The sequence below is a fragment of the Manacus vitellinus genome, unplaced genomic scaffold (assembly GCF_001715985.3).
Source record: "Manacus vitellinus isolate BGI_N305 unplaced genomic scaffold, ASM171598v3 scaffold_17_pilon, whole genome shotgun sequence".
Taxonomy (NCBI): Eukaryota; Metazoa; Chordata; class Aves; order Passeriformes; family Pipridae; genus Manacus; species Manacus vitellinus.
In genome coordinates this window covers 14807720-14833781 of record NW_021939256.1, presented here as the reverse complement: position 1 = coordinate 14833781, position 26062 = coordinate 14807720, and the positions used below count along the sequence as shown (strand labels likewise).

The window sequence follows — 26062 nt, the reverse complement described above, 5'->3', positions numbered from 1 at the left end:
CTGCCTGCCCGCTGCATGAGGAAAGTACCTGACTTCTCCCGGCTCGTCCCGCCTTCCCGGCGCCGGGCAGGTGTGCGTGGTGCCGAGGGGTGCGGGGCTCGCCGCGCCAAGCTCCCAGCTGTGACCCGCGGTGCGGGTGGGGGTTTGTTACTATGGCGAATCCCTTCTCTGCCGCGATCAGAACCTGTGAGCCTTTTACAAAGAATCGCGCTTCCCCGGATTTACAGGCGATTCTGGCGTACTTGACAAGTTTGGGGTTACTTAGCAGGAACTCCTGGTGTACCGAGTCGTGACGAGTAATAGGTAGAGGTGATTTGGCTTCAAGTGCTCTTTGAGGAACAGGCAGTTACAGCTGATTTAATGTCTCTGTAACCGCAGACTTTGAGCAGATCCTAAGAAGTGAGATACTGGTGTGCTGTTCTCTAAACCATCTCTCTGCTAAACTGAGCATCCTTCAAGGGGTGGGTTTTTTGTGTTCTCAAAATTCCCAGTTTCATTGCTATAGTAACAGCTGCTATGCTCATATGTTCTCTTCTGTGACATAAATAGATTTGAAGATAAATAGGATACATAAAGAAGTTTGGCTGAGTTTATCAGTCAGGTACACAAGTTTCTTACTGGAGTTAAGACCTCATCCCCCTTTCTCCTCTCACCCACCTCCCCTCCCCCACTCCAGCTGTTGTTAGCATCCTATATAATTCCAGTGTGTCTAAACACACACATTGAATTAACTGATAATAAAATATGGTATTGATCTATCTCCTTGTAAGAACTATTTGATGGAGGGGTTTTTTCCTGTTTAAAGGACAGGGATTTAAAAACTTTTATATATATATATATGTAACAGCATTTTTTAATTTCAGAATGTGTAAAGCAACAGAATCACTAAATAGTGCTAAAATGGAGATCTTGGGATGCTTATATCAAGCCTGTTGTCAAATAGTCAATCTCAAAATACAGCGTGGTTTATTTAGCAGTTATGTTAGTCAAACTTTCCTGATGTAGTCCAACATACTCTTGGCCACAGTTATAAAATACTACCTTTGTAAAGAAAAAATTTAGAATTGCCACAGGCTTTTTATTTTAGGGAGTTTCCTAACTTCGTCCTGTAGCAAGAGTTTTTTGAGTATAAAAAGGCATGGAGGGAACTGTCAGCATCAAAAGAACAGAGAAAAAAAACAATTTACAGCTTATATACCTGTGGCTATAAACTACCAGTATTTTCATGATTTTTCTTACCTTTGTTGTAGGATAGAAGTCTTTATTTGAGAAGTTTCTAACAGGCACGGTCCGTTTTCCTGTTTTGTGTACTTTTAGCAATGGAATCTGTACTGTATTGGGGTTTTGGTTTGGGGTTTTTTTTAAGAAGGCATCTTTGACAGCATTGCAGCATCAAACCTGTGATGATAGCTTAGTCAAAACTTGTTTATGTAGGGTTTAAGGTCTATCATAATAACTCTGAAGGTGCTACAGTGTTGGAGAAGCTGTTTGTCTTAGGCTAGATCCAAGTTGCAATGTGGATTTAGGCTTTTTTGGCCTTCTTGGCCAATAGTGATTCTGCAGGCATTCCTAATAGGGCTTTCTACTTCGATTTGAATAGAAGTTAAGAAACTGACATTCATTTTCATGGATTGCTTTTAAATAAAAGCTTTTGATAAGAGTTCTGCATCTTGCATAACCTGCCTCTTTTTAAAGCCTACTGCAGGGAGTTGCTTGATTCACTGATTTATGGCTTTGGTTAAGGAAAAGCCTGTAGATACATGCATTTAGGAAGTGGCTGATGTATTTTTGTGGGAATTTTCATATGGAAACAGTGATGGATCATTTGAGTTTCCTGTTAAGTTTGTAAAAATTGATAAATACTATGAACTTTTCACAGTGTTGGGTTGACCAGAACAAATATAACAATCTTCTGAGTCGTATCTCATAGGGATTTGCTTTTAAGATATATACAAAACCCCTCTTTGTTTTATTTTATAACAAATGGAAAATCCTGTAACCTGATTAAGAATTAGGTGGCAGACATGCAGAGATAGTACTGCTATGTGGAAAGAATCAGTGTAAGTAACAATAAGTAAATAAATACCTTTTTTTTTTTTGCCCCCCACAGTGGTGACATGCCTTTCAAGTAGTCCTTGAAAGGAGCTCTATCACATGACCCATTCTTTTGCAAAGGTTTACTATTGTGTGCTCTCACTCCTTATTTTCCATTGCCATTCTGAAGCATGTTCCTCATGGCCTCCCTGCCATCCCGAGTTACACTTTTGCTAGCAGTGTTAAGTGCCTGACTAATCTTCTAGACTTTCCCTGGATTCCTTGAAGTCTATGGCCTACACAGGGGCTTAAAATTAACATATGTTTTAGAGCTAGACAGGATTGGATGGTACAAATACTACTAAAACAATACTTATTTTTTTTTTTTCTATGGGTATTTTTGCTCAGAACAGGTTTAATATTTGAGTTGTAAGTGTACTACATTATTGCAGGAATTTTTCAGTCATTGTGTTAAAAATCAAATCCATTGAGAGGAAGGGCATGCAATTGCATTTTGAAAGGCTAATAAGGCTAGTGTTCAATAAATAACATTTTTTGCTTCCTGTTCACAACATCTATGATCTAAAGATGAGTTGAGGTTTTTGGTTGGTGGGTTTTTTGTTGTTGTTTTTGTTTTGTTTTTTTTTTTATTTTTGAGAGATAGGAGGAGGAGGAGTGGAGACTAGTTGTCACATTGCACTGATTGATGGTTTGCCTGCTGTGATTAATGTGAAGTTGCATTGGTATATATGTGTCATCACAGGGATGATGTTATATGAAGTAATCTTTTTTTTTTTAATCTCTGGGAATAAAAAAATTATTATTTGTAGTAATTACTGGAAATACAAAAAATACATTTGTTTTAATTATTTTTGCATGATATCAGAAATTTGTCCTGGAGCTATCTAGTTCATGAATACTACTGGCTTTCAGTGTGCTAAACAAGCCAAACTGTAGCACTACCAGCCTTAAATATTTAAAAGAGAAGACATTCAGATATGATCCATTTTTAAAAAGACTGAAATCAGAAGTTACAGAGATTGCCCAAAACATAATCTGTGTAAGACTTAACTGAAGAGATGGCATTATTTATATTAATTTCCTATTTCTTAAAAATTTGATTATGAAACAACTTGAAATTATAAAAATGGCAATTCTTAGACTTCATCCTGAATTTCAAATGAGACATGCAACAGCATGCAATGACTCAGTTTTAACCGAGTAACCTTAGAAACGTCTTCAGAAATGGCTTTTAGTCTAGTTATACTTGAGCTGTTGCCATTGCCAAATATGTGCGTGGATGGGTATGTGTGTACATGTGTATATAGTGATTCTGGTGAGTGTACACTTGCTGTGTTTATTCTTAGTCTAGCTGCTTCATTGCTATGATCTGCAATTACAGTTTTAAAAGTATTTTTCTTCTCTGCACCACTCCAAAGCATATTCAGTCATCTGTTCAAGCAGCAATTTGAATCTAGAAAGCACAGTTTGTAAATACCTTCTTGGAGCTTCCACACCTAGACTGAGCTGCAGAGTGCTGCTGGGAGCCAAACTCACCAAAGCAACCCTTTTTGCCTGGAAGGAGGAGTGTGTAAGACAGCAAGCAGCAGAAACATGGGAAAATCCCTTCAGGAGGCAGGTTGTCACACAGGTGCCCATTCTTCATGTTCTTTTGAAGCATCTCCTGCTGGGCAGAATCAGACAGACAGTACTAGAGGAGTACTGAGTTTATTTAGGAGAAAGGGGAAAGGAGGCAGTGAAAGTGTATTGTTGAGATAGTTTCTGCCTCAGGTTATGTGATGGGAGCAATCCCTACAGAGCCATTCCTGTCTTTTCATCCAGGCTTAGGGAAAACTAAGGACACATAAGGCAGTGGAAAGTAATTTTATGCATTGTTTTATTACAAAAAAAAAAAAACCCAACAAACCAACAACCATAAGGAAGATAATTATATTTGAAGACTGCATCATGCTTCATAAGCTGTACTAAAAGGTAAAGTTTAAGAAATGAGTGTTGGTGTGAATCACTTTGTATAATGTTAGATGGAAAGAATATTATACAACTATCCTTCGTGTAGTGGTGACATGTTCTGCTGACACAGGAGCTGCAGCATCCCTCTACACAGCCCTGGTGCCACTGCTGGTGAAAACTTCAGTGCTCAGCCTAGTGTTTACAGATATAATCTTCTTTCAGTTTCCTGTACAATCAAAATGAAAAGAATTTTTCCTTTCTGAGTAGGACTGTCTGTATGCATGTGTAGTATTAACACTAAAATAGCATTGGTTTATACAAATGTGACATGGGTTATTACGTAAAATATGCTTTCCACTTTAATGAGCAAAAAGTTCTAAGTTTATCAGTGTCTTAATTGATTCCTTCTGCTCCTTCATCTGTTTTGTCTCACTCTTCTCCCTCTTTGCTGAGGACCTTCCTTTGCCCTTTCTCCTTCTGTAAGCTTTTCATTGCATATGATGTGTTGAACCCTGGTTTCCTGTTGAGATTTATGGCAGGACTTTTATTTGATGCTGAGTGTTGACGTGTTTTGACATTTCAGTGTGCAATCATAGGGGCACACAACAGCTTAAGCAACTTTGTATGGGATAATTCATGTACATTACCACTAGCATGGGTTTATATTTCCTTTTGATTGCATGAAGATACTGGATCATCTGTATATCACTTGATCATTGCCTTCTTTAAAAAAAATTATTTGACTAAATATTAGAATTCTCTAGTAAATCGTGCTGCACTATGTATTTGTGCTAGAATGGCTGCATTACTGTTAAATTACAGATAAAGTGAATCTAAATCACCACAGAATTAAAAGTTCTCTTGCCTTAAAATCCCCACCTGAGACACAGGGCTGAGCTAATAAAACAGTCTAGATGTAATGTACCATTGTACTTCTTTGGGCATTTAAGGAAGAAAAATATTTGGATTTTTCTGGCATTAAGATAAGCTGCAGTATTTGGACTATCTATATGATTGATCATAACAAAAAGGACACTCAGTTGTTTCCCATAGCTGTTTTGTATTTTTATGGAATCCTGTGAGTATCTCTTTTATGGAGAGAACCAAATTGCTTCATTAATTTTAACCGAAGTAGTTTTCCATAGATTTTTTTTCTAATTTTTTTTCTTTGTTTTTATTAGCTGGAAAATTCCTTTATCTGCTGTCAGAGACTTTAATGTTAATGCTCTTTTGTTCTGGGACAGACTCTGCAGTCCTAGGATTTTTTTTCTCATTCCACTCTTGTTTGTTTTGAGACTTTCTTTCAGACAAGAAATCCAAACATAAGACTTTGAGTGATATGAAGTACTATTTCAGATATTAATCAGAGACTTAGAATTTGGTATCTTTCTGATACAAAGTTGCTTGTTTCCACATTGTAACCTGAAGATTGGCTATACTGATGTTGGTTTGGAGATGATACAAATACACAACTCATTGTTTACTTAGCTTTTCTTTGCCGCTAGTTCTGCTTATATCTTCAGTGATAAGTGTGTTTCTAATTGTTACAACTGAAACATTTACAATGGTACTCAATTCCAAGTTGGACAAGGTATCCAGAATTGACAGTGTACAGCAAAAAAGCAGAAGGAATAAAGTGAATGCCTTTGAAATATCTTATTATTGCCATGATTTTTGTTCCTGTATCTTTCAGATCTAGCTTACATGAAATCAATTTCTTGTGGGAGAGGAATAATCGATAAGAACCAAATACAGAGACCCCATGTGCATGGATATATCTTTTGAGCTAATGAACGTGAGCTTTGGTTTCCACTGTGAGCAAACAGTAGAAATATGTCTAAACTTGGCTCCTGTTCTTGCACTGACCTCAACCTTTCCCTTGCCTCCCGTTCTTCATAGTGGAAATCGGAAATCGTTTGACTGATTCTCCTGATGGTCTTCCAGAGGGGTGTGAAATCAAAGACTATTGCAAACTAACTAGGTTTTAGGCAAAGAGTACCAGTCTGCAGCATTGCTGAAAGTAGATTCAACTCCTATGAATCTGCAAGTATTTTAACTGAATGACTGGGGAACTGGCTGGCAGTGTCTGTTTCTGGGCTTTGAGGCGAGTATGCTTCTGGGGCATACTGAGGCATGTGCTGTTGCTTGTAACCATGCACGTGACTTCTGGCCTCTGGTCCTGAAGTTTATCAGTGTTCCTAAGAAGGCCAGGATTCAAATGTAAGCATGTAAGTCACTTGAAGGAATTTCTTAAGCATCAGAGCAGCATTTAAAACATCTCTGGTTATATACCTGCTGAGCAGGAGCACAAGAAGGAGGTGAAGCTGGGCAAAAAGCTAGCAGAGAAGAGTGTGTCCCTAGCAGAAAGATGGTTAATCCAAGGAGCTGGAATTTGTCTGTCAGATTTTCTTGGCTCTTGAAATCCAATGGAATATGTGAAGTCAAAGAGCAATGCTTTGGGAACCTCATTTTTATGGAACTTGCGTTAAAGCAATGGAAATACATTAACCAGTGTTGGCACTCCAGTTCATATAGCCGTATCTTGGTTATGTTGATTTGTATTTTGTTTAGTATATGAGATTTTAGGAAGGGACTAGGGCCTCATAAGCAATTATATGTCTAAACTTTTGGGTCTTAAGGGCATGCCAGTGAGGCTGAGTCTTGTCTGTGCCTGTTACCCCCCCATTTTTGTCTTCAGGTCTCAATGGTGTCCTCATGTACCTGTGGTCTACTTCATTTGCCAGGAGTGTGATTCTGTCTTTGGCCTCAAACTCACTTTTTCAGAGCAGAAGGGAGTGCTGTTGTATGGGGCAGGGAGTATAAGGCAAGGGCAAGGTCCCCTTCTATCAAATTTCTGATACTCAGGCTTTTGTGGCATCAGTGAAAATTTTTGCTTGTGCTGTGTGATCTAACTTGGGATGACTGTGCTTGTCTTGCTTGTGCTCTGGGGAAAGAAGACCCATGTGAAAGCTGTAGCTTCCTCAGGATCTGAAACCCTGTTGTAAGGCCTTATCCAATAGCCTGGAAATGTTTATTGCAAAACTGTTGATAAAAAGTACAGAAATCTTTGGTCCATCTTGGTGTTCAGGTATTTAAGAGAAGTGAAAACATGCCCTTCATTTTTACTGTGGTGGAAAACATATCTTTTCCAGTTGCTGTTGCACAGAAACTGTTTGCAGTAGATGGAGTGGCTGAGATCTAGAAACTCAGTATGTGACTCATCAGTGATGTAAGCATTCATTTGTTGGGTTATCTAATAGCTTTATGATTTTTGTGTGCACACACCATCTTTAAAACAGTGAAAGTGCCTCTGATCAAAAGTAAGTAATTAACTGTGGAAGGAAGAAGATTGCAAAATGAGCAGTTGCGAAAGTTTCCCTTTAAATAAAGTCAGAACTTGGGTGGGGAGATGGCCATGTCTGCCCATGCTAGATGCAGAGTGCCCATATGTAAAACATATTTCCTTTCAGTGGTGGCAGCTTCCAGAAACTACACTGGACCAAATTTGCTCTATGAGCAATCATGGGAGATAAGTGAGGCAATTTTTCCATAATCGTAGGGTCAAATTTGATTCACCTAGATATTGACCCAGAACAGAATAGTTGTTTTTATATAAAAGTGGTATTGGAGAGGACAGAGATATTGTCTAATGATAATGAATTCATGGAACTGTACATTATCATAAGTGGTTAGAAGCAAAAGTCAGAATTTAATATGCTGAAATGAGGAGGACCAAGTGATGACTGATCTTAGAATTATAAGGCACGGCATATGAAACTGCTAGTCAGATCACATAGATTTTTAATAAGTGCATCAAGTTGCAACTTACAGTGTGTAAGTGAAGAATAGTGTCCCTGCCCATGGCAGGGAGTTGAAACTAGATGATTTTTAAGGTCTCTCTCAATCTAAATCATCTATGATTCTGTAATAGAAAAGTGGTGTATTAGTTTGAATACAAGTGGTTTTAGATCTTGGGCAACCCTTCCCTTACTGAGGAAATTTTTGCAGTTGTTTTTCTATATTTACTTCCTTTATGGTGTATGTCTATATCTTCCCTTACCCTCCCTGTCCACCCTAGGTGCACACCATCCCTTTTATCAACTAGCCACCTCTGCTACTCTCAGGCGGTAAAACCTTTTGATCGTAGAACTGAAGTTGTCACAGGGTTACAGGAGTGTTTCCTGTGAGGAAAGGAAGGGCAGAGAAGGAGCTGTGACCCTCTGATACTGGGGGAGATTTTCTGTGACTGGAGAGCAAAGTGACACCTCTCCATGGGGTCTTTCCCCAACCCACAACTTCCCCAAGCATCCTAGTTCAGCAGGGATACAGTCGTGTTCACATTTGTTCACCAAAAGGTGTCATGGGCTCTTTAAAGTCCTGGGAACATGGTTTGCAAAGGAGGCTGAGTTTGACTCTTTCAGATCTGGGGTGGGGAGGAAAAAGGTGGAGGGAGACCGATGATAGCCCTTTGCATGTTTAAGGCTAATATGCCCTGAAGAAAGGGAGAACTGAGTAAATGAAAAATTTGGAGAGCAGCTAATAACAGTGCTTTTTGGACATTACAACAAAAACTCATAGAAAGGATAATATAAGACATGAAAGTAGTAAATGGTTAATGGGATAATTTGAAACATAAGTTCTCCAAAACCAGATTATACTGGAATAACCTGCTTACTGACCTTTTCTTAGATTATATCTGACGTCTTTCTATTTCCTGTCAGGGCTTTGAGCACACATTTTCTTTAATGCCACTTGGGAAATGTTTAGTTAAGCTGGAGAAGATGGATATTCTTTCAAGATGGTAGTTAGGCAGGGACCTGGGTAAAGGAGCATTGTCAGTTTGCCATTTTGAAGATGGAAGTAATGGAAAGGAAGGGTGCTACTAAGGAAGTCCCACAAGGAGGTCTCTTTTGGCCACTTGAAAAATACTTTTTCATTTTATTATCTTGACACAAAACACTGAAATAAACCAAGGAAACTTCTTGATAGTGGAATATTAGGAGGCATTTTGCAAAGAGAGGAAGATAAATCCTGTGTAGAAAGAGTTTTACAGATTGGAGGGAAAGAATAGAATTGGAACCAAGATAATAATGCACCTAATAGCTAGTTACATATTCTGTATCTTTGGCTTCAAACAAGAATAGGAAAAGACATGGGTGACCTGCTTGAGTACAGCACATCTCAACCACCGGTATTGGGAACATAAGAGAATATTTCATGGCCTAATCACATAACAAGCAAAACTAGGAGTGTTATATAGAGTTAGGATTTTGTCCTGTATGGTGAACTATATACAACTGTGACCCTCTGTAGACAAGAGAACCTCTTTCCAGCTGCCTTCTCTTCTGAACTGTCCTGCATGAATGATCAAGCTTGTTGTACACAGACCTGACTTACTATGTTTCTGTCTTTTCTTAACAGAGGAAAGGCTACTAGGTTGCATAGCTGCTCTTATTGAACAGAGGTTATGCACTAAGACTGCTGAATCCTGGTAAGAATAAATAATTTGATGAAGGATTTACCAGTCTTTCTTAAAAGACAAGATTATTTGAGTCCCTGGCAGGTTTTAGGATAGCACATCCCTGCCCATGGTGATGGGATTGGAACTAGATGATCCTTAAGGTTCCTTCCAATCCACACCTTTTTATATTTCTATGATTCATCTTTGACCAAGGCGGGAGGGAGTTTGAGCAAAAGGTGTCTTCTGAGCGGCTTTTTTTCACCAGCTGTCTTTGCTTTTAGGGCTTTGACTAACCAACCATTATGTGTTTGACTGCAGGATCTTTGTGAGCTAGTGCTCCTCTATTTTCCCTCAAAAGATTTGAAACCCATAACCCTATTGAATACAATGACCCTTGAACCACAATTGCACTTCGTCTGGTCTCTGAGCAAGCTTCAAAGTTTTCAAGGTTTATTCATCGAAATTTTGCATTTCTTCCAATCTGAAGTTGGAGTTTCTGTCTAGCTCATGTCATCCTTGTCTGTGTTGCATCTCGAGCTGTGTTTGGCAAGAATCAAGCTAATGCTGAATGTAACAGAGCAGTCTCTTCCAAAGTGATCTAAGTTGTGTCCTGCCCAGCTTAAGATCCTATCTTGCGAGTCCAGTAGTTCAAGAACTAACCATTTTAGTTGAAAATCTTTTTTTCTCTGAAGTTTATCAAAGTTGTGATGTCACTGCTTTTTTCAGTTTGCAGTAGATTTTGGACTGCTTTTGTAAAATCGGGCAAAACTTGATACACATGTCTTCAACCAACCATATGGTCATGGAATTGTTGGCTTCACAGGTGAGACATCCATTTGGCATGCAAATTGTGTCAATTTGCATTTAGGAATAACTAAGTGACAGTTCAGAATGCCTCAAGTGCTTGCCACCTTTGGACTAACATCCTTCTAATTGAAATTACTTTTAAAGTCCCTCTTGAAGCTGAACACTTCCAGTGGTTTATTGCAAACTGCTGTGAACACATTTCTTATGTTCCTTTTGCTACTGACTTTCTTTCACCATTTGTCTCCTGGAGCATTTGTCATGGCCATTTTGTTTTAGCATGGACTCTCTCCTCGAGTGACAGGACTCTTTCAGTTTGCAGTCCTTTCCTTGCCATGCTTTTCAGGGTTAATCTGAATCTGTGAGATTTAACAGCATATTGCAAAGTCTGTTTTGCTGGTTTTGTTTCTTTTCTTCCATTGTCTCTTTTTTCCTTTAAGTTACCGCTAAAAAGAAAAAAACCAAACCTGTAGCCATCCATTTCTTCCTTTGCTTACTGCTTATTGTGGAAGGATTTGGGTGAGATATTCGAATTTTTGGGAGTCAGACACCGAATGCATGCTATTTTGTGATTGCTTTATTAGTAAGCATAATGAATTAAAAGAGAAACCTTTATTTTATGGGATACAGTGATTATTCCAGCATAAAATTTGCCTAAGTCCTTAAGCTACTCATGTCATGGTGGTAACAGTGTTCCTTTTCTTTGTCTCTTCACTCAGCATTTCTTTTATTTAGAGCAAGCCTGTTAGAATTGCTTTAGATTATAATGATTTGAATAATAGGAGATTATTTTAAGTGTTTTAACAGAGGTCTCAATGTGTACATAATGGAAACAACCTAAAACCAGCTTGAATAATGGTATGATAATCTATTGAGCATAATTGGAAGAGTGGATAATTACTGGTCTAAACTTTTTTACAGGCATAAGTAAATTCTTTAGTTAGATTGTATTCAAATTGATTACGTATACATTTAATAAAAGCTACATGTTTTAACTCTCATATTTTAAATGCAATGAGTCTCGAATGGATAGTGAAAACTTGATGAGTAAGACAGTGTGTTACCGAATATCCAGAGATATCTTCCTTTTCTTGAATGTGGCATTGAGAAAAATACAAGGATAATGAACTCCATTTTTTTTCTCCTGGGATGTCACAGTCTTATATCTCATGTCTTGGTGAATTCTAGGAACTGGGAACTGCAAACAAACTTTCACTGAAGAGGAAACAGGTGCTGGGAGGAGAAAGTGTTTAATGTTCTATCAAAGATAACATTACATAAAAGAACAAATACTACCTGATGCTTTTCTCTATTCTCTTGGTGAAAGGCAAGTTTGAGTACAAAGTGTTACCGCTAAAATTTCCAAAAGTTAATATTGTTCACACATCTAATAATATGCAGTCTTGTAGTAAAAGGAATTACAAAAGATAGGTTGCAAACACTCTTCTGTGAGCAAACCCCAGGTGTGATATCTTGGATTTCAGCTGTATTTATCAGACTGGAACATAGGTTTGCCAAAGAAGTATGAACAATATTCATGATAAGTTAATACTTTATAAAAGGTGCATGTATGGTCAGGATTCATTGGACCTATCTGTTTGCCTCTTCCCTGTTAGCAAGAAACTGCTTGTTGGGACTGTGTACTGCCAGGAATGACAGTACAATTAGATAAAAATTTCAGATTTCCCAGCAAAAGCCAGTTGAGGAATACTGTAGTTGGGCAGACTTGACACTTCATTACCCAACTGAGTTTTGCTTTCTGGTGTTACCTTTTCCACAGTGTTGCACAGTGACTTTTTGTCCCTTTGGGAACCATTGTTCCACAAAGCACCTTCCTTGTCGAGTTCTCTGAAAATCTCGAGACTTTCACTTCCAATTGAATTTAAGCTCTAGATATTCTTTTCTGTTCTGTCTGCAGCGAGGAACTGATATGGAAAGGCTTTCCCCTTCCCCCTGCACCAGAGCTGCTGTGAGAACTTGCTCCATTTAAGGTTGACTGAGCTGATATTTAGTTTGGGGGAAGGGTTGAGTTGCTGGTTTTTTAGATGCTGTGCTTTTCCACAGTGTTAAACATGATCAGGAAGTTTTCACTGGCAGGTATTAGTGCAATAGTGCTTGATTTGTTTTGCTGGAGGCAGCAGCACTTTTTAGTAAATTACTCATGCTTCTGGAAGTGGTTGCTAACTCTACAAAGATGTATGGGGTTTTGGATGTTTACCCTACCCTGCTGCTTAAGGAGCAGAAACTGGGTCCCCAAGTTTGCCTTGTGGTACAGCCTTGTGCCTCGGGGGAGCAAGGAAGACCTCGCTTTGGGAATAAAGGATGCACTGCTCTTCCCTTTGATTTACAGTTCTTGTCAGAGAAGAATTCACTGTAGGGTTTCACAGAATATCCTCTAGAGGGATTTTTTTCCTGGATATTTGCTTTTGGGGTGCATCTCACCAAATACACTAGTATTTCTTTCCTTTACTTGCTAAGTTGAATCTATTGCACCAGCATTATTAGCATAGAGCCCATGGTCTAACACAAGATCTTACAGTTCAAAATGTGAAATAATAGACTTTTATCTTTTCTAAGATCAAGGTGTTTAGCGAAACTTCAAAGTTCTCTTCTGCTACGAAGGTTTGATATTGTTTTCAGTTGTTGTGAACCTGTGGTGAACTATCCAAACAGCTTATGCGTGGCTGCTTGGCAGTGTTGCTTAGTAACATCATCCTGTTGCTGAGGCACTCAGCCCTCAGTCAAAGTGCTTAGTGAGCAGGAAAGTTAAGAACAGTGATTTGTATCACCAGATAGCAGTATCTGTTCCCATTCACGCACAGGACTTCTTTTCCATTTTTGTAAAATTGGCAGGGTTGTGGGCCATGGAAGAGGCAGAGCTTAAGAGACAGGAGTGGAAAAAAAACCCCAAAACCAAAATCAAAACTAAAGCAACATCCACTGTGATCATTCCATTAATAGTTTAAAAAAAAAAAAAATCTATCAGTTCTTTACTTGCTGAAGGCAAGTTGTTGTTGCTGTGTGGTAGTAGTTGGTTTGGGGGAGTTTTTGTTTTCCGTTCTTTCTTCAGTGACAGTTCCCTAGATGAGAAATGAAATGGGAATTATCTCCCTGAACTTGTCTGTCACATTTAATCTGCTGTTTCTTCCTGGCTATCTTTGCCTCTTATCTCTTTGCTCCCAGTCACACTTCTCTTCTTCCACTAACAATTTAGTTTTGATAAAATGTTTTAAGCAGGTGAATGCTTTTCAACAGAATGAGGACAGTAGCAGAAAGAAGAAAATGCTTGGTAGGAAGCACAAATGTATGGTGTGGGCTTTCTGTTTTCCCTAGATTTTTAGAATTATAATACCTGATATAGTACTTTGCAGTAAAGTCATATGGCATGGCTAAAATTATGGACAGTGTAAGGAAATATTTCTAGCTTTATTTATCTTTTAAATATGCTTAGGATTGTAATTACTTCAATATTTGATTAAAAACAAGTCTAAATGGGATAAAAATTATCCAGACACTTTTTTTAAGACATAGTAAGCTTTGTCAGATTATTTTTAAAGTTTATTTTGGACCTGTTTATTACACTTAAAAAAGCATAATCCTTTTTTTCCTTCTTCCTTTCTTTATTTTTAGCACTGATGTGAAAAGTGCTAGCCCTAGGTCAGACATTGGTTTTGTGGTGTCCCTTAAGCAGCCAAAGCCAATCTGTTTTGAGGAGACTTTCCTAAGATACTTAATCTGGTTAATGGACAAATTATGTCTGGGAAATTCCACAGTGTGAGCTGAACGTGGAAGTATCCTGACGGTGACACTTCTAATAGGTTTGACAGTGCAGTGATAGTTTGCAAGAAACATTCCAGACCATGCATCGTATAACACTTTAATCTTTTAAGTAGAAAACCTGAGGAAAAAAGCAGTCTAAAATACTGACAGGTGTGGCAAGCATTTTCCTTCAGTTCTGGGGGCTTGAATGTTGCAGCACATACTTATTTTGTGGTGATCTCCTACGGTGTGGACCAAGGATCCCAAAGTAGCGTATCCATGGGTTTTTTTCAGACATCCAGGGTTGAACATAAGTTGAAAGACATCATGTGTAATTAGTCAGTTCAGAGATGGCGTTATTTCCTTCTGTATTTGTACAAATAATCTCAAGTCACAGAGAGAATGGTGTAGTGAAAATGGAAAAAGAATGTAAAGAGAGAAATTAATTTTAATTCTGAACTTCCATTAGTTAATCTTTAATTTCAATATTTGGGGAAAGAAAAAAATTGATAAGTTTTGTGTTTTTGTGTATGTAAAAATCTAAACAGGTGAGAATTCTGTGTTTAAAAAAATCTAAACCTATTTGAAAAGAATTCACTACAGACTCTGTTCTGCTTCTAGTGAATGCAGATCTTTGGTATGTAGGGGCACAAACTGACGTACCCAAGGTGTGCATTAGCTGGTACTGCCATATGGCCTTTCATGTCTTACTGGTTAATTTAACCATCTGTCATGTCTTAACAATTTGCATTCACTTTCAGTACTCGGGTTAGAAGTGTTTGCTTCTCTTTGCTACAGTAATTTTCATCACACAGGACTGTTATATTCCCATTGCCTAAGTTTTATTAGTTTTATTTGTAGTAATATTTGTTGTAGGTCATACTTTCTTTTTCCAATGTTGTGAGTAGAAGATGCATGTATTCAGACAGGCATTTTGGAGATGTTTCTGCATAAATTTCTGGCATTAAAAAAAGTATCAGACCTCGAACTGTGAATGCTTGACTCTCTCCCCCTGTTCGCTTCTAATTTTGCACTTGTGTTCCCGTCAAGTCCTTTACTATGTAAATTAAAAGAGGTTAGTGTCTGTAGAACAGGTTTCACTACATGTGAGTTCAGAGTAAAAATCCTGCTATTCATATCCTCTTTCTCACATGTTGCTTTTTCAGAATTACAGTGAAGCTAGATCTACTATATTTATTTATTTAATAAGGACAGTAGCATTTCAGGGCAAACATCTAAGAGAAACTTATGTCAAATAGGGTTTTCAGCCCTGATGTGCTATTTGAATCAAAAAGTTCTTTCAGTCCTCCAAAAAACATGCAACATACCAAAGCCACAAAACTGCTGTGATTCCCTTTTAGCTTCTGTACTTGCAGTACCTTATCCCAATGATGGGCTTATTGCAGTTTTACCATTGTCTGAGGTTGGTTTTGTTGCTTGGTTTTTGTTGTTGTTTTTTTTTTTTAAACTTGTGACCTAAGCAAAGTTGTCATTATATTTAAAATTAACAAATGATGCAGCCAGTTGTAGATTGTCAGTCCTCTTTGTTAGGAAGTTGCATCTTCTGAGTGCAAAGTGTTGTAGTGTGGTCAGAGTCTGATTTTTGATACTTAGAGCCTCAAATAGCCAGAGATCTACTGTGTTTTGAAAGGTCCTTTGTTGCAACAAAGGTAAGTTAAATTGTGTAAACACATTACTGATAAGTGGTCATAGAACAGTTGTTGAGCTTCATCTTCAGCTAGTGTATCATTAATGATATTCCTCTGCCACAGAAATAAAGAAAATGCTTAGCAGGACTCTTGATCAATGTATTTTGTGACAGGGGGTTTTTAAATTAGGGCTGAATGGTTTATCTGAATATTTTTCTTAATGTCGAGATGATCACTTGCATGTTTCGTGCTTCCAGTGGGCTCTTCAATCCTGGAGCAGTACCATATGCTCCTGCTATTAGAGATGTTTAGAGAGCATTGTGTAGGGTTCTTCTTAGGGCTGCTACAGGGCAGGCAGACTTGTTGTAAAGGCTTTCACAAAGAGCAAAAGTAAAAACTGTTCAGGCTTTCTTAAAGTGTATGTAAATGCCTCTGAATCCATTCATTTGAGTAGTTTTAATGTCTTTAGTTCCTTGAAATGGCAAATGCTGCCAATAGAGTGGTCTACTTCATTGACCTACGCTGTCAGATTAGCACTGTCATTCAAATGTGCCTTTTGTGACAGTTCCCTAGATGAGAATTTATTCTCATTATTGTATTTATTTCCTTGACAGCCTACACAAGCTCTGAAGAGCAATTAGGGATTATTTTATGTATTTCTCTTATGTTACACCTGTCTGATTACAGTATTTATGTTCCTTTGGAAAGTGAAACTTCATCAAAAAGGAACGTTTTCCTAGGAAATAACTGTTTCACTATGCTGCTGAGGAAGGTATTATCTGAATAACGTGGAAACCTCTAGCTAGCAGAGTGATAGGTTGTAAGTGTAAAACATGGAGATGCGATTTACTGATCCAGTTAGGTAGGACTGCACTCTTCATGGGTTCTTTCTATTGCCACTCCTGAATGTAAGAAGGGAGCAAATACCACCTCATGTAAGAAAGTGTATTCTTTTTCTGGCCAGTTATAGGTTATCATTGTTGCCCTAATCCAATTCACCTGACTGGGGGCTCACATAATATCCCTGACCACAGACTACTTTTACAAGCTCCACAGAGATGCTGAAGGGGCATTTTGTCTTTCAGGTTTCAGTCTTGGAGACTTCAGAACACAGAGAAGACTTTCTGTATGCTTTTGTTCTTACAGTTAATAAGTTTCTGCTAAAAAAAATTATTTTTTTTTAATTGTGATGACTGGCAGCTGTTTTATAGCCTTATAATCTTCTCTATACCTTCTGCTGTGATGCATCTCCAAGATTGCAATCAAATAATTTCTCAGTGTTTTGTCAAACAAGATTGGACTACTGGAGGAATTAATTATCAGATGGTAACTTGAACCCCTATATAACAGTTTAGATCTTCTCCATGGTTTCGGATTTGTTTGCTTGGTTTTTTATTAATCTAGAAGGGAGAAAAAACCCCCACTTCTTCACAACCATGATCATAAAAGTTCTGGGTCTACTCTGAACTACACCATCTGTAGTTAACAACTTGCAGGACTGAAAATTTAATAATGAGTTGTCTTTGAACTTGAAAGTAGACTTGTCTGTGAATGAGCTCGGTCTTATACTTCTCCAAGGGAAAAAGAACATTGCTGTTAGAGCAGGTTGACCAGGGAGTGGGGACAAATCCATTTTCAGAATATGTAGGAGAAATGTGTGTGGCATCACTGCTTTGATTTCAAGCAACCCAGAGAAGTGCAGTGTATGGGAAGGCAGCTGGTTGAGAACAGGGTTTGGACAAGCACAATTTGGGATGAGCCATACATTTATGGTGCCTCTAGGTTTAGGGAAACCACTTCTCAGCCTCCCTGAGTATGAGGGGGCTCGTGGGCCTTGTAAATAGATGTTTTATTGCTTTCTAGTAATATATTGATTGCTGCTTTTCCATTCTGACCTTGTTGCTTTTCCAAGCTCTGTGATCTTTAGACTGCATCAATGCAAGTTTTTTTGAAGCCGATGATACAGATCAGCTTGCAGCTCCAGATAGGAAAGGATGTAGCTGTTTGCAGCTAACACAAGATACAGGCAGGGGCTTGTTATACCCCTCTCCTTCTCAGTACGTCAGTTCTTTAAATGCACGGTCTTTATTTTGATCAATTATCTTAACTGTTTTTCCAGTGTCTTGTAAAGCAGCAGCATATGGTGGAGGGCTGTGTGTGTGGTTGAGGTGGGATGCAGTTTTCTGAAATCCATAAGTTACCTGTGTGACCTTTCCTGGGTACAATACAGCACCAGCAACAAAGGCAACTGTTAGTATAGCAGCTATCGGTTAGTTGATTTTAATATCTAAAGAAAATGCACAGTAAAAACCTTTTGCTCCTCAGTTGAGACTTGAATAAATTAATATATGTAAAAACTTTAAGAGCAATGGAAAAGAAATTTTAACCAAATCCATCTTGCTACTCTAGTTTTTTAAAATACAACTTTAATAGACACATTAAAAATTATAATGGTGATACGTCTTTTTATGTCTTCTGGTTTTGTTTTTGTTTTTTTTTTTTAAACTAGGTTTAAGAACTTCAAAGGCTGTTAGTATTTTGTGGTTTAATATTGATATCTGATAATTTGGAAGTAGTGTGTTAAAACTGCTCATGGGAAAGTATCAGTTTTGCTTGAAATTGAACATGGTTGAGAGACTTGCATTCTGATGGCCTAAATTTCTGAAATTTAAAAGTGTGTTTGTATTTAAAATGAAAATATTTTAGTTACCTGTTGAAATCTTCATTTTCTTGAAATGTTAGAGGAATAGTGTCAGTTATTCCCTGATAGAGTTTTAACTCTTTGAAGCTTTTTGGGGGGATGTTCAGCCATAACCTTGTTATTCAGATGGCTTCAAGTTATTTTTAGGGTACCACTTAACTGTTTTTGGGCAAGTTATGTTTTCTTTAATATTTGTCACATCTTCCTCGTCTTGTTTGCTTGAACTGTAATATGTTTTGATCAAGAAGTTTTTCTGGTTATGTATATGTTTGCTGCTTAGTACAGTAGCGTTATAGTCTTAATCACACATGCAGTTTGCAAATAAACCTCTTTTTAATATTGGCATAATAAACTAATACTAAGCTTCAATTTAGTGTTAGACTAGTATGAGCACTTGCAGATTCAGAACTGTTGGTAGAGTATGAAGGTGGTTGAATTAAGCCCGCCTCACCATAAAATTACTACCACTGTTTGAAAACATGGTAATATCTGAGTTATACTACCACTAAGTTCAATGGGAAAAATCTATCAGCTCACAGGAAGCAGGATTAAGAAAAAAAAAATGTGTTGTTCCAAAAAGCATTGTTAATTTCTAAGTGGACAGAAGAATTGTAGTACTTTTAGATGGGTGTGTAATTCTTTACTCTGTAGGAAGTCTGGTTTGTTGATCCAGATGTTGTTCAATGTCTGAAATATTGCCCTTAATTTTTCTATTTTTTTCCTCTGGATACAGATTGAACTAAGTATGCATTGAAATTTAGACATGATCATAACAGGCTGTTTTTTAGGCCACTCTGAAGGAAGGAATTTGATGGGAACTGTTCAAGTATTCCGAGAATCAGTCTCAAGGGTGCAGGGTTAAAGAACATTTTGAAAATGTAGACCATGAAGAATTTAATTCTGTAATAGCAATATCAACTTTCTGGATAATTGCTGTAGTTATAGATAAAATATGTCTTAGGGATTCTTGGCAGACTTACTAGTAAGGGGAACAACAGAATTACTTTCAGCAGTGTGCTAAGGGCAAGTCAGTCTGAAAAATGTTTGAAGGGAAAAATATGCAAATAGGGCATTCCACTGAAAACATGCATAAACATTGAAAAATTCAGAAGAATACACATATATGGCACAAGCTGATTAGAAAGAAGGAAATGGAGTAAATTGTTCTTTTCCTCCAGACAATTTGTATTAAAGTTTAAGTAACATTGTGTCTGTATATCTTTCTCATTTCTATCCTATGTTGCTATCACACCTTATTTTATATCTGTGTTTTGCATTATAAGAGTATTTAGTGTCTGTTTATGCAACAAAACCGCTGCCAACACAATGACTGTGGCAGAGATTTTCAGCAGGAATGGCTACACCAATGGTCAGAGCAGTGCAAGCTAAGCCAGTAGAACATTACCCACGTCCTGGATTTCAGCCTCACAGCAAGGGGTGTAATAGGTGTAACTTTGATTGCTTTTCTAAACATTTAAGTAACATGTTGCCATTTTGTGGTGTTGACCTAACATTTGTGAAGTGTTCCTTGTGTACTTGCTTGATACTCACCTTCAAAATGTGTAATGTTTGTATGGCATCCCCATGACTCTCCTTGGGAATCTCAGTAACAGACCACAGAGATGAAGTACCTAAGTGGCAAAAGGATTGAAGTGACAAAACTAATCACAGCTGGAAATATACAAGTCTCTTTCTTAAATATTATAATATAAAATATTTTAATAGTAGAATAAGAAAAAAAACCCTGTATCCTTAAAGTTTTTCCAGGAGGCATGGTTAATTTTTTCATCCTCAGAGGATACTTAAGTTGTAGAAAGTCTTAGGAATTTAATTTTTTTTAAATGTCGAGGGCAAATTGTTGATAAGGCACAACCAATGTATTGCACTTTAGTGAAGCAACTAAAAGATCAGCCTTGGTGTAAAACTACATCTATTTATCAACTTCAGCTTATTTCATTTGTAGATCTTCAGATCTGGGCATTACATATGAAACTAGTTCTGACTGCTGCTCCTTTTTTCTCCCCAACCCTCCTACCTCCCCCAATCCTGTTTCTTCTGTGGACCCGTGTAGTTGAGGACATATTTGTGTTGCGTAACTTTTGCTTTTCTAGGTTGGGGAGGTTTTTTTGCCTTTTTTTGAGAGGCAATGGTAGTTTTTTTGGTCTCTGTTTAAGAAGAGATAGTATCATGATATCTATCTCACCAAAATATCTAGTCACTTTGGAAGAAATGAGATTTTGGTGTAGATGCAGGCAGCTGGATAAGGAAACTAAAGTGATTAAGTGGAGCTGTTGCTACCCTTGCATGCTGTTACTATTTGAATGTTGAAAACACTTATTTCTTAGTCTTGCTTGGGGCTATTTTTGTGTTTAAATGCTACTTTCAAGTAAACTTTTAATACTGTCACTTATTTTTTCTCTCTTAAATATCTCTTATAAATCTGTTTGCAGCTGGGTCTCGGGCATCTTACAGCAGCCAGCACAGCCACCTTGGCTCCGAGTTAAGGGCACTGCAGTCTCCAGAACACCATATAGACCCTATTTACGAAGACAGAGTTTATCAGAAGCCCCCTATGAGGAGTCTCAGCCAGAGTCAGGGGGACCCTCTGCAACCAGCACACACAGGCACATATCGCACTAGTACAGGTAAGTGGATGTAACTTGTATGTGTCTTCTATGACATATATGTTTTTCTTCAATACTAACTTCTTCTCTTTCTGATGTGCTAGCTGAATATATTATGTGCGTGCCAGTCAAATAAAATACCTTTTGCAGATGGCAGCTATCAATAGAACCCCAAATACGTGCACAAAACGGAGAAATACTAAATGTGCTATATGTACGGTCAGTTAACCTCATTTGGGGAGGGGGCTTACTCCTAAGGAGAGAAAATATTTCTATTAATCTGGTATTGTCTCTGAAGAAATTGCTGAGGTTTTTTTGCTTACAAAGGTATTTTGTGTGTTACAAAGGGACAGCAAAGTTTCTTTCCACATGAAGCTAAAGGATTGGTCTCTTGCTTTCAAAGTAAATCATAAGCAAATGTTCTTCCTCTCTCCTACAGAGGTATGGTTAGGTATAGGACACGGACGTAAAATTGAAGTATAATATAAGGAAAAGCTGTTAGCAGCACTGGTTATCCATAAATAGTGATTGTCTCTGAAATACATTGGTGTACAAGTCCTACTTTCAGAATATCCTCTCAACCAAATGAAATACAGCTGTATGGTGGAACCCATAAATAGATCACAAATCAACAGGGATATTTATGGCATTTAATGCACAAAATAATTAGAGTACATAAATGCTACAGCCAAAATAGCCTGAAGCAGATGTAAAAAGAACTTGCCTTAGGAATTGTAATTATTTCTGGTGTTTTATCTTTGCTTTGTTGATTAAAGAGGGAAGGTTATGTCCATTCTCAGGTCACTCCTATTTTCATCAAGAAAAGGTTAAGTGCACTTTTTGGAGCAAGATACCTTGCTTTCTTTTAAAGCTTTTTTTTTTCTTTAACTTTTTTTTTTTAAACCCGTTTCTTCAAGGGCAAAACTGGCAGTTATTGTGTGTCCAAAAATTCCTATTGCTTTACACAAGTTTTGGGCATTCAGAATACAAGAGAAAATCCTTAAAAGGAAGGTTTTCCACAGAATTTTCTAGTTAAATATCTGTACAGCTTTATACTTTCTGAAGAACACCGTTACACCATCTCTTTCCTGTTAAAGAAACTACCATAGCCTATGTTTTATGTAGAGTTATATTTGTATAGGAGAAAAGATTACTGTTCTTTGCATGAAGGGGACAAGAGCTCTGCCTAAATCACTGAGCAGTGGAGCCAAGGGGTAGTGATTGAAGCTGCTGTTTATATTGAACTTTAGGCTTCCTGTTCCACATACGGCTCATTGCAGATATGTCTCCTTCCCAGACATACCCTGAAGAGAGTTTCTTGTTTTGCTTGCAAAATATCCCTTGATTCTCTGTGCTGAAGTAGCAGGCTGTCTTGTGACTGTAATCTTCACAACACCCCCTTAAGGAAGGAAACCCTGTCAACATAGATAACAATTATAGTGAATTAAACTGGGATGCAGGATGTTACTTAGTAATACCTGAAGATGGGGTTTCAGAAGGAAGAGTTAAAACTAAAAAAAAAAAATATACTGATTAGGGTAGCAGAAACACACCTTGTGAAGGTAAATTTTGTTTTGCAGTTTGGGATATGGATTTGAACATTGCTTCAGGCTCATTCTGAAGAATGACCCCATCAGTCCAGCTTTATGTCGGCTTGATCCTCCCTCACTTTCCCCACTTGCACCCCTATCAACAGGGTCAGGGGAAATAAAAGAAGATGGATGTATGCCAGGCCACTCATTCTGTTGCTCTGTCAGTAGCTGTCAGCTGCAGATGCTGTCAGCCTTTCACACAACCAGGCTGAAGAACTGTCAGTGCTCAGAGGGAATTTTGAGCTGGATTGGATCAGCTCTCAGACTCCTGTGTCTACCGCAAATGCCAGTAGGAACATATCTCTTCTGATGGAGACTATACAATGTTTTTCGAAATAGCAGAAAGGGGGGGAAGAAGTTCAACTGAAGTTTACTCATAAAACTTTTTTTTTCCTTCATTGTGTTAAGCGGTTTTTTTTATTGTAGGACAAATAGCTATTTGTCTTGTCTATTTGGTCAAGATATGAGAGATGTAGATTACTGTGTACTCCATGAAGATAAGTACCAGAGCTTCATGGCCTGTGTCTTCTGCGTGCATGAGTCATGGCAGGTGGGGAGCTTCAAGGCTTCACTGTGGTCCTTTGTAGACTATAGTTCACATCAGAACAGTAGCTTTAATCATGAAGATGGTGCATGTTTTTTCACATCTGATGGAAGAAAAAAAGGGAAAGCAACCCTAGTCTAAAGACTTTGTCCAAAGTCTGGATTTTTTTGTCTGCAGCTAAGGCTGCCCATCAGAAATAAAAATTGCACTGATTATACCTGACTATCATTTATTTTTATCGATTTCTGTGGGGGGTTATTGTTGTTTTATTTTGGTTTTTTTTCTTTGAGTTTTTTGTTTATTTGTTTGTGTTTGGTTTTTTTTTAAAGAACATTCTTCCTGAATTTGAAAATTTCACTTAATTTGGAAGAATAAGTTACCAAGAATGGTCACTCAGTATAGACATCACCTCTTTCTCTTTTGTGAGGCCTTAAGTACTTACTACATTCAAGAATGTTTACAGAACTAAGGATAAAGCCCCCTCAAGAGTTTTTCATCTTCTATGTGAATCAACATTCAGTAAACAAAATTTAATAAACTATAATTTCTCTATGGGGTAAACTAAATTAAGCTTGTTCTATATACTCACTGTTTTTTGGGTGATTGAACTTTTGTATTTTTTTTGTATTTCACTTGTGGATGACAATGATAGTTTTACGCTTCTACACAGTAGAAGGTACAAAGTAGTAGGAACTTTCTGAAAATCTCCCTTACTGGCATAACTTTATGAAGAATTAATCCTGTCCCTATCTAGAGTCGCCGAATGATTTGGGTTGGAATGGACCTTGACAATCATCATATTGCAACCCCCCTGCCATGGGCAGGGGACTTTCCACTAGATGAGGTTACGCAGAGCCCCATCCAGCCTGGTCTTGAATACCTCCAGGGATGGGAAGTCCACAGTATCTCTGGACAACCTGTTCCAGTGTCTCGCCACCCTGATGGTACAGAATTTCTTCCTAATATCTAATCTAAACCTGTCCTCCTTCAGTTTGAAGCCATTTCCCCTTCTCCTGTCACTACAGGCCCTTGTGAAAAGTCCCTCTCCAGCTTTCTTGTAGGCTCTCTTTAGGTACTGGGGGATGCTATAAGGTCTCCCTCCCTGGAGCCTGCTCTTCTCCAGGCTCTCAGCTTTTTGTCATATAAGGGTTCTCCATCCCTCTGATCATCTCTTTGTGGCCCTCCTCTGTACTCATTCCAACACACCCACGTCTTTCCTGTGCTGAGAACCCCAGAGCTGGATGCAGTACTCCGGGGGGGGGGTCTCACCAGGGCAGGGTAGGGGGTCAGAATTGCCTCCCTCACCCTGCTGACCATGCTACTTTTGATGCAACCCAGGACACAGTTGGCTTTCTGGGCTGCAAGTGCACATTTCTGACTCATGTTGAGGTTTTTGTCCACAACCAAGTCCTCCTCCCCAGGACTAGTCTCAATCCATTCTTTACTCAGTCTATACTAGTGGTGTAAAATATAACCAGGTATGTTACTATCATGCTGTCTAAGCTAAAAATAATCTTTCAAATTTGACAGCAGTAGCTGCAAAGGCTTTTTTGGTTGGTAGCTTTTACTTAACAATCCCTTTTGGTCTTGAAAGGGTAATGCACTAAAAAACTTCTGCACTAAAAGTAGCAATAAATGTGAAATTCTACTTTTGAAATAGGAATTCTCAAACGATGTGCTTGGAAGGAATACTCAAACACAGTAAAAGTAACAAATTAATTTACTTACTGAATAGCAACTCATAACTTGTATTTGTAACCCATCTAAATAACACTAATAATTTTTGTTCACACAGGTTCATTACTTATTTTCCTCATAAGCCTAAAGGCCTTGAATTATTAACTTAGTAGAGATAAGCTTATATGATGGGATGTTTACATGAAGACTACTGGAATTTGAAGAAGGCTATTAATTAAGAGGGAGGAAGAGTTGCCTTTCAGCCAGAGTGGGACACGGAATTGATGATTGCTTGCTTATTTGCAGAAGTAGAAGTTTGGTCTAGGGGTTTAGTCCGTAGTTATTGATGTTTAATTCACATCCATCAGGGACCATATTTGTGGCAGGGGCACTCCTGCAGCACTTGTTTTGCTACCTTCAAAGCTGCCCAATGTCCCTGTGTGCGTAGGCAGTTACCAGGCCACCCTCCATCTTCTCTCTGCTCCTTCAGGCCAGGTCTCCCCAGGATTCCTCCCACTGATGCTTGAGTGGTTCTACCAATGCACCACCACTTCTGAAGCTATCTGGTACCAAAAACTGTGCTTCCATAGGCTGCACCACCTTTTGTGCACCATGGTGGAGAGTGCTGATCCAGGAGAAGAGGCCTGTGAAATTTGGAATGGCAGGTGCAAACCAGAAAAGTCTCTTTGTGAGCTGGGTTTCTGTGCAGAGTGAAAATTCTGACAGGAGAGCAGTGAACAGCCAAGTGGTCTCCTTTTCAAAGGAAAAAAGTTATCTATTGCTCCTGACTGTGGTTTCTGTTTAAGCACTTGGCAGTGGCAGGGAAAAACTCGGTATGTCATTGTCCTCTGATGCAGCTCAGGAAAAACTACTGAGGGTGAGAATTACCATTCTGTTTCTGGACAGGTGCTGTCCTCCTCTTCTCCACCTTCCTTTCCACTCCTGCCTTGTACTTCATTTGCTGAAGGAAAAGAGTCTGCACTGAGGGATGCCTTATGTCAAGCACTGCTCCTAGTAATGTCTTTCTCCTGTAAAACTGTGTCTTGCTTTAGTAGGGAAGGAGCTGTGTTTGCTTCTGTAGTCCAGTCTTTTGCAATGGATTAGGTGCTACTGGAGGGATGGGAAGAGGACCCAGATAACCATGGTAGTGTTTGCTGCTTCATCCTTGCTGCACTTGGCCTGGGCTTTTGCCGCCTTTGAAGTTAAACAGTGTTTAAGGAGAAGGTATAGGAGGAAACCTATAAAG

General features: G+C 38.4%; 1 protein-coding gene across 2 annotated transcripts in view; it reads left to right on the top strand.

The window, feature by feature from the left end:
- The first annotated feature begins 20829 nt into the window (after positions 1-20829).
- Positions 20830-26062, top strand: part of CTNND2 (catenin delta 2) — a 244047-nt gene continuing 238814 nt past the window's right edge. Inside the window, exon 1 of one of the 2 annotated variants that reach the window (XM_029958914.1) lies at positions 20830-21024. In XM_029958914.1, coding sequence (XP_029814774.1) covers positions 20952-21024 — 73 coding nt within the window. In that variant the 5' untranslated portion in view covers positions 20830-20951. The remainder of the gene's footprint in view (positions 21025-26062) is intronic. The other variant, XM_029958913.1, reaches the window with a different exon arrangement.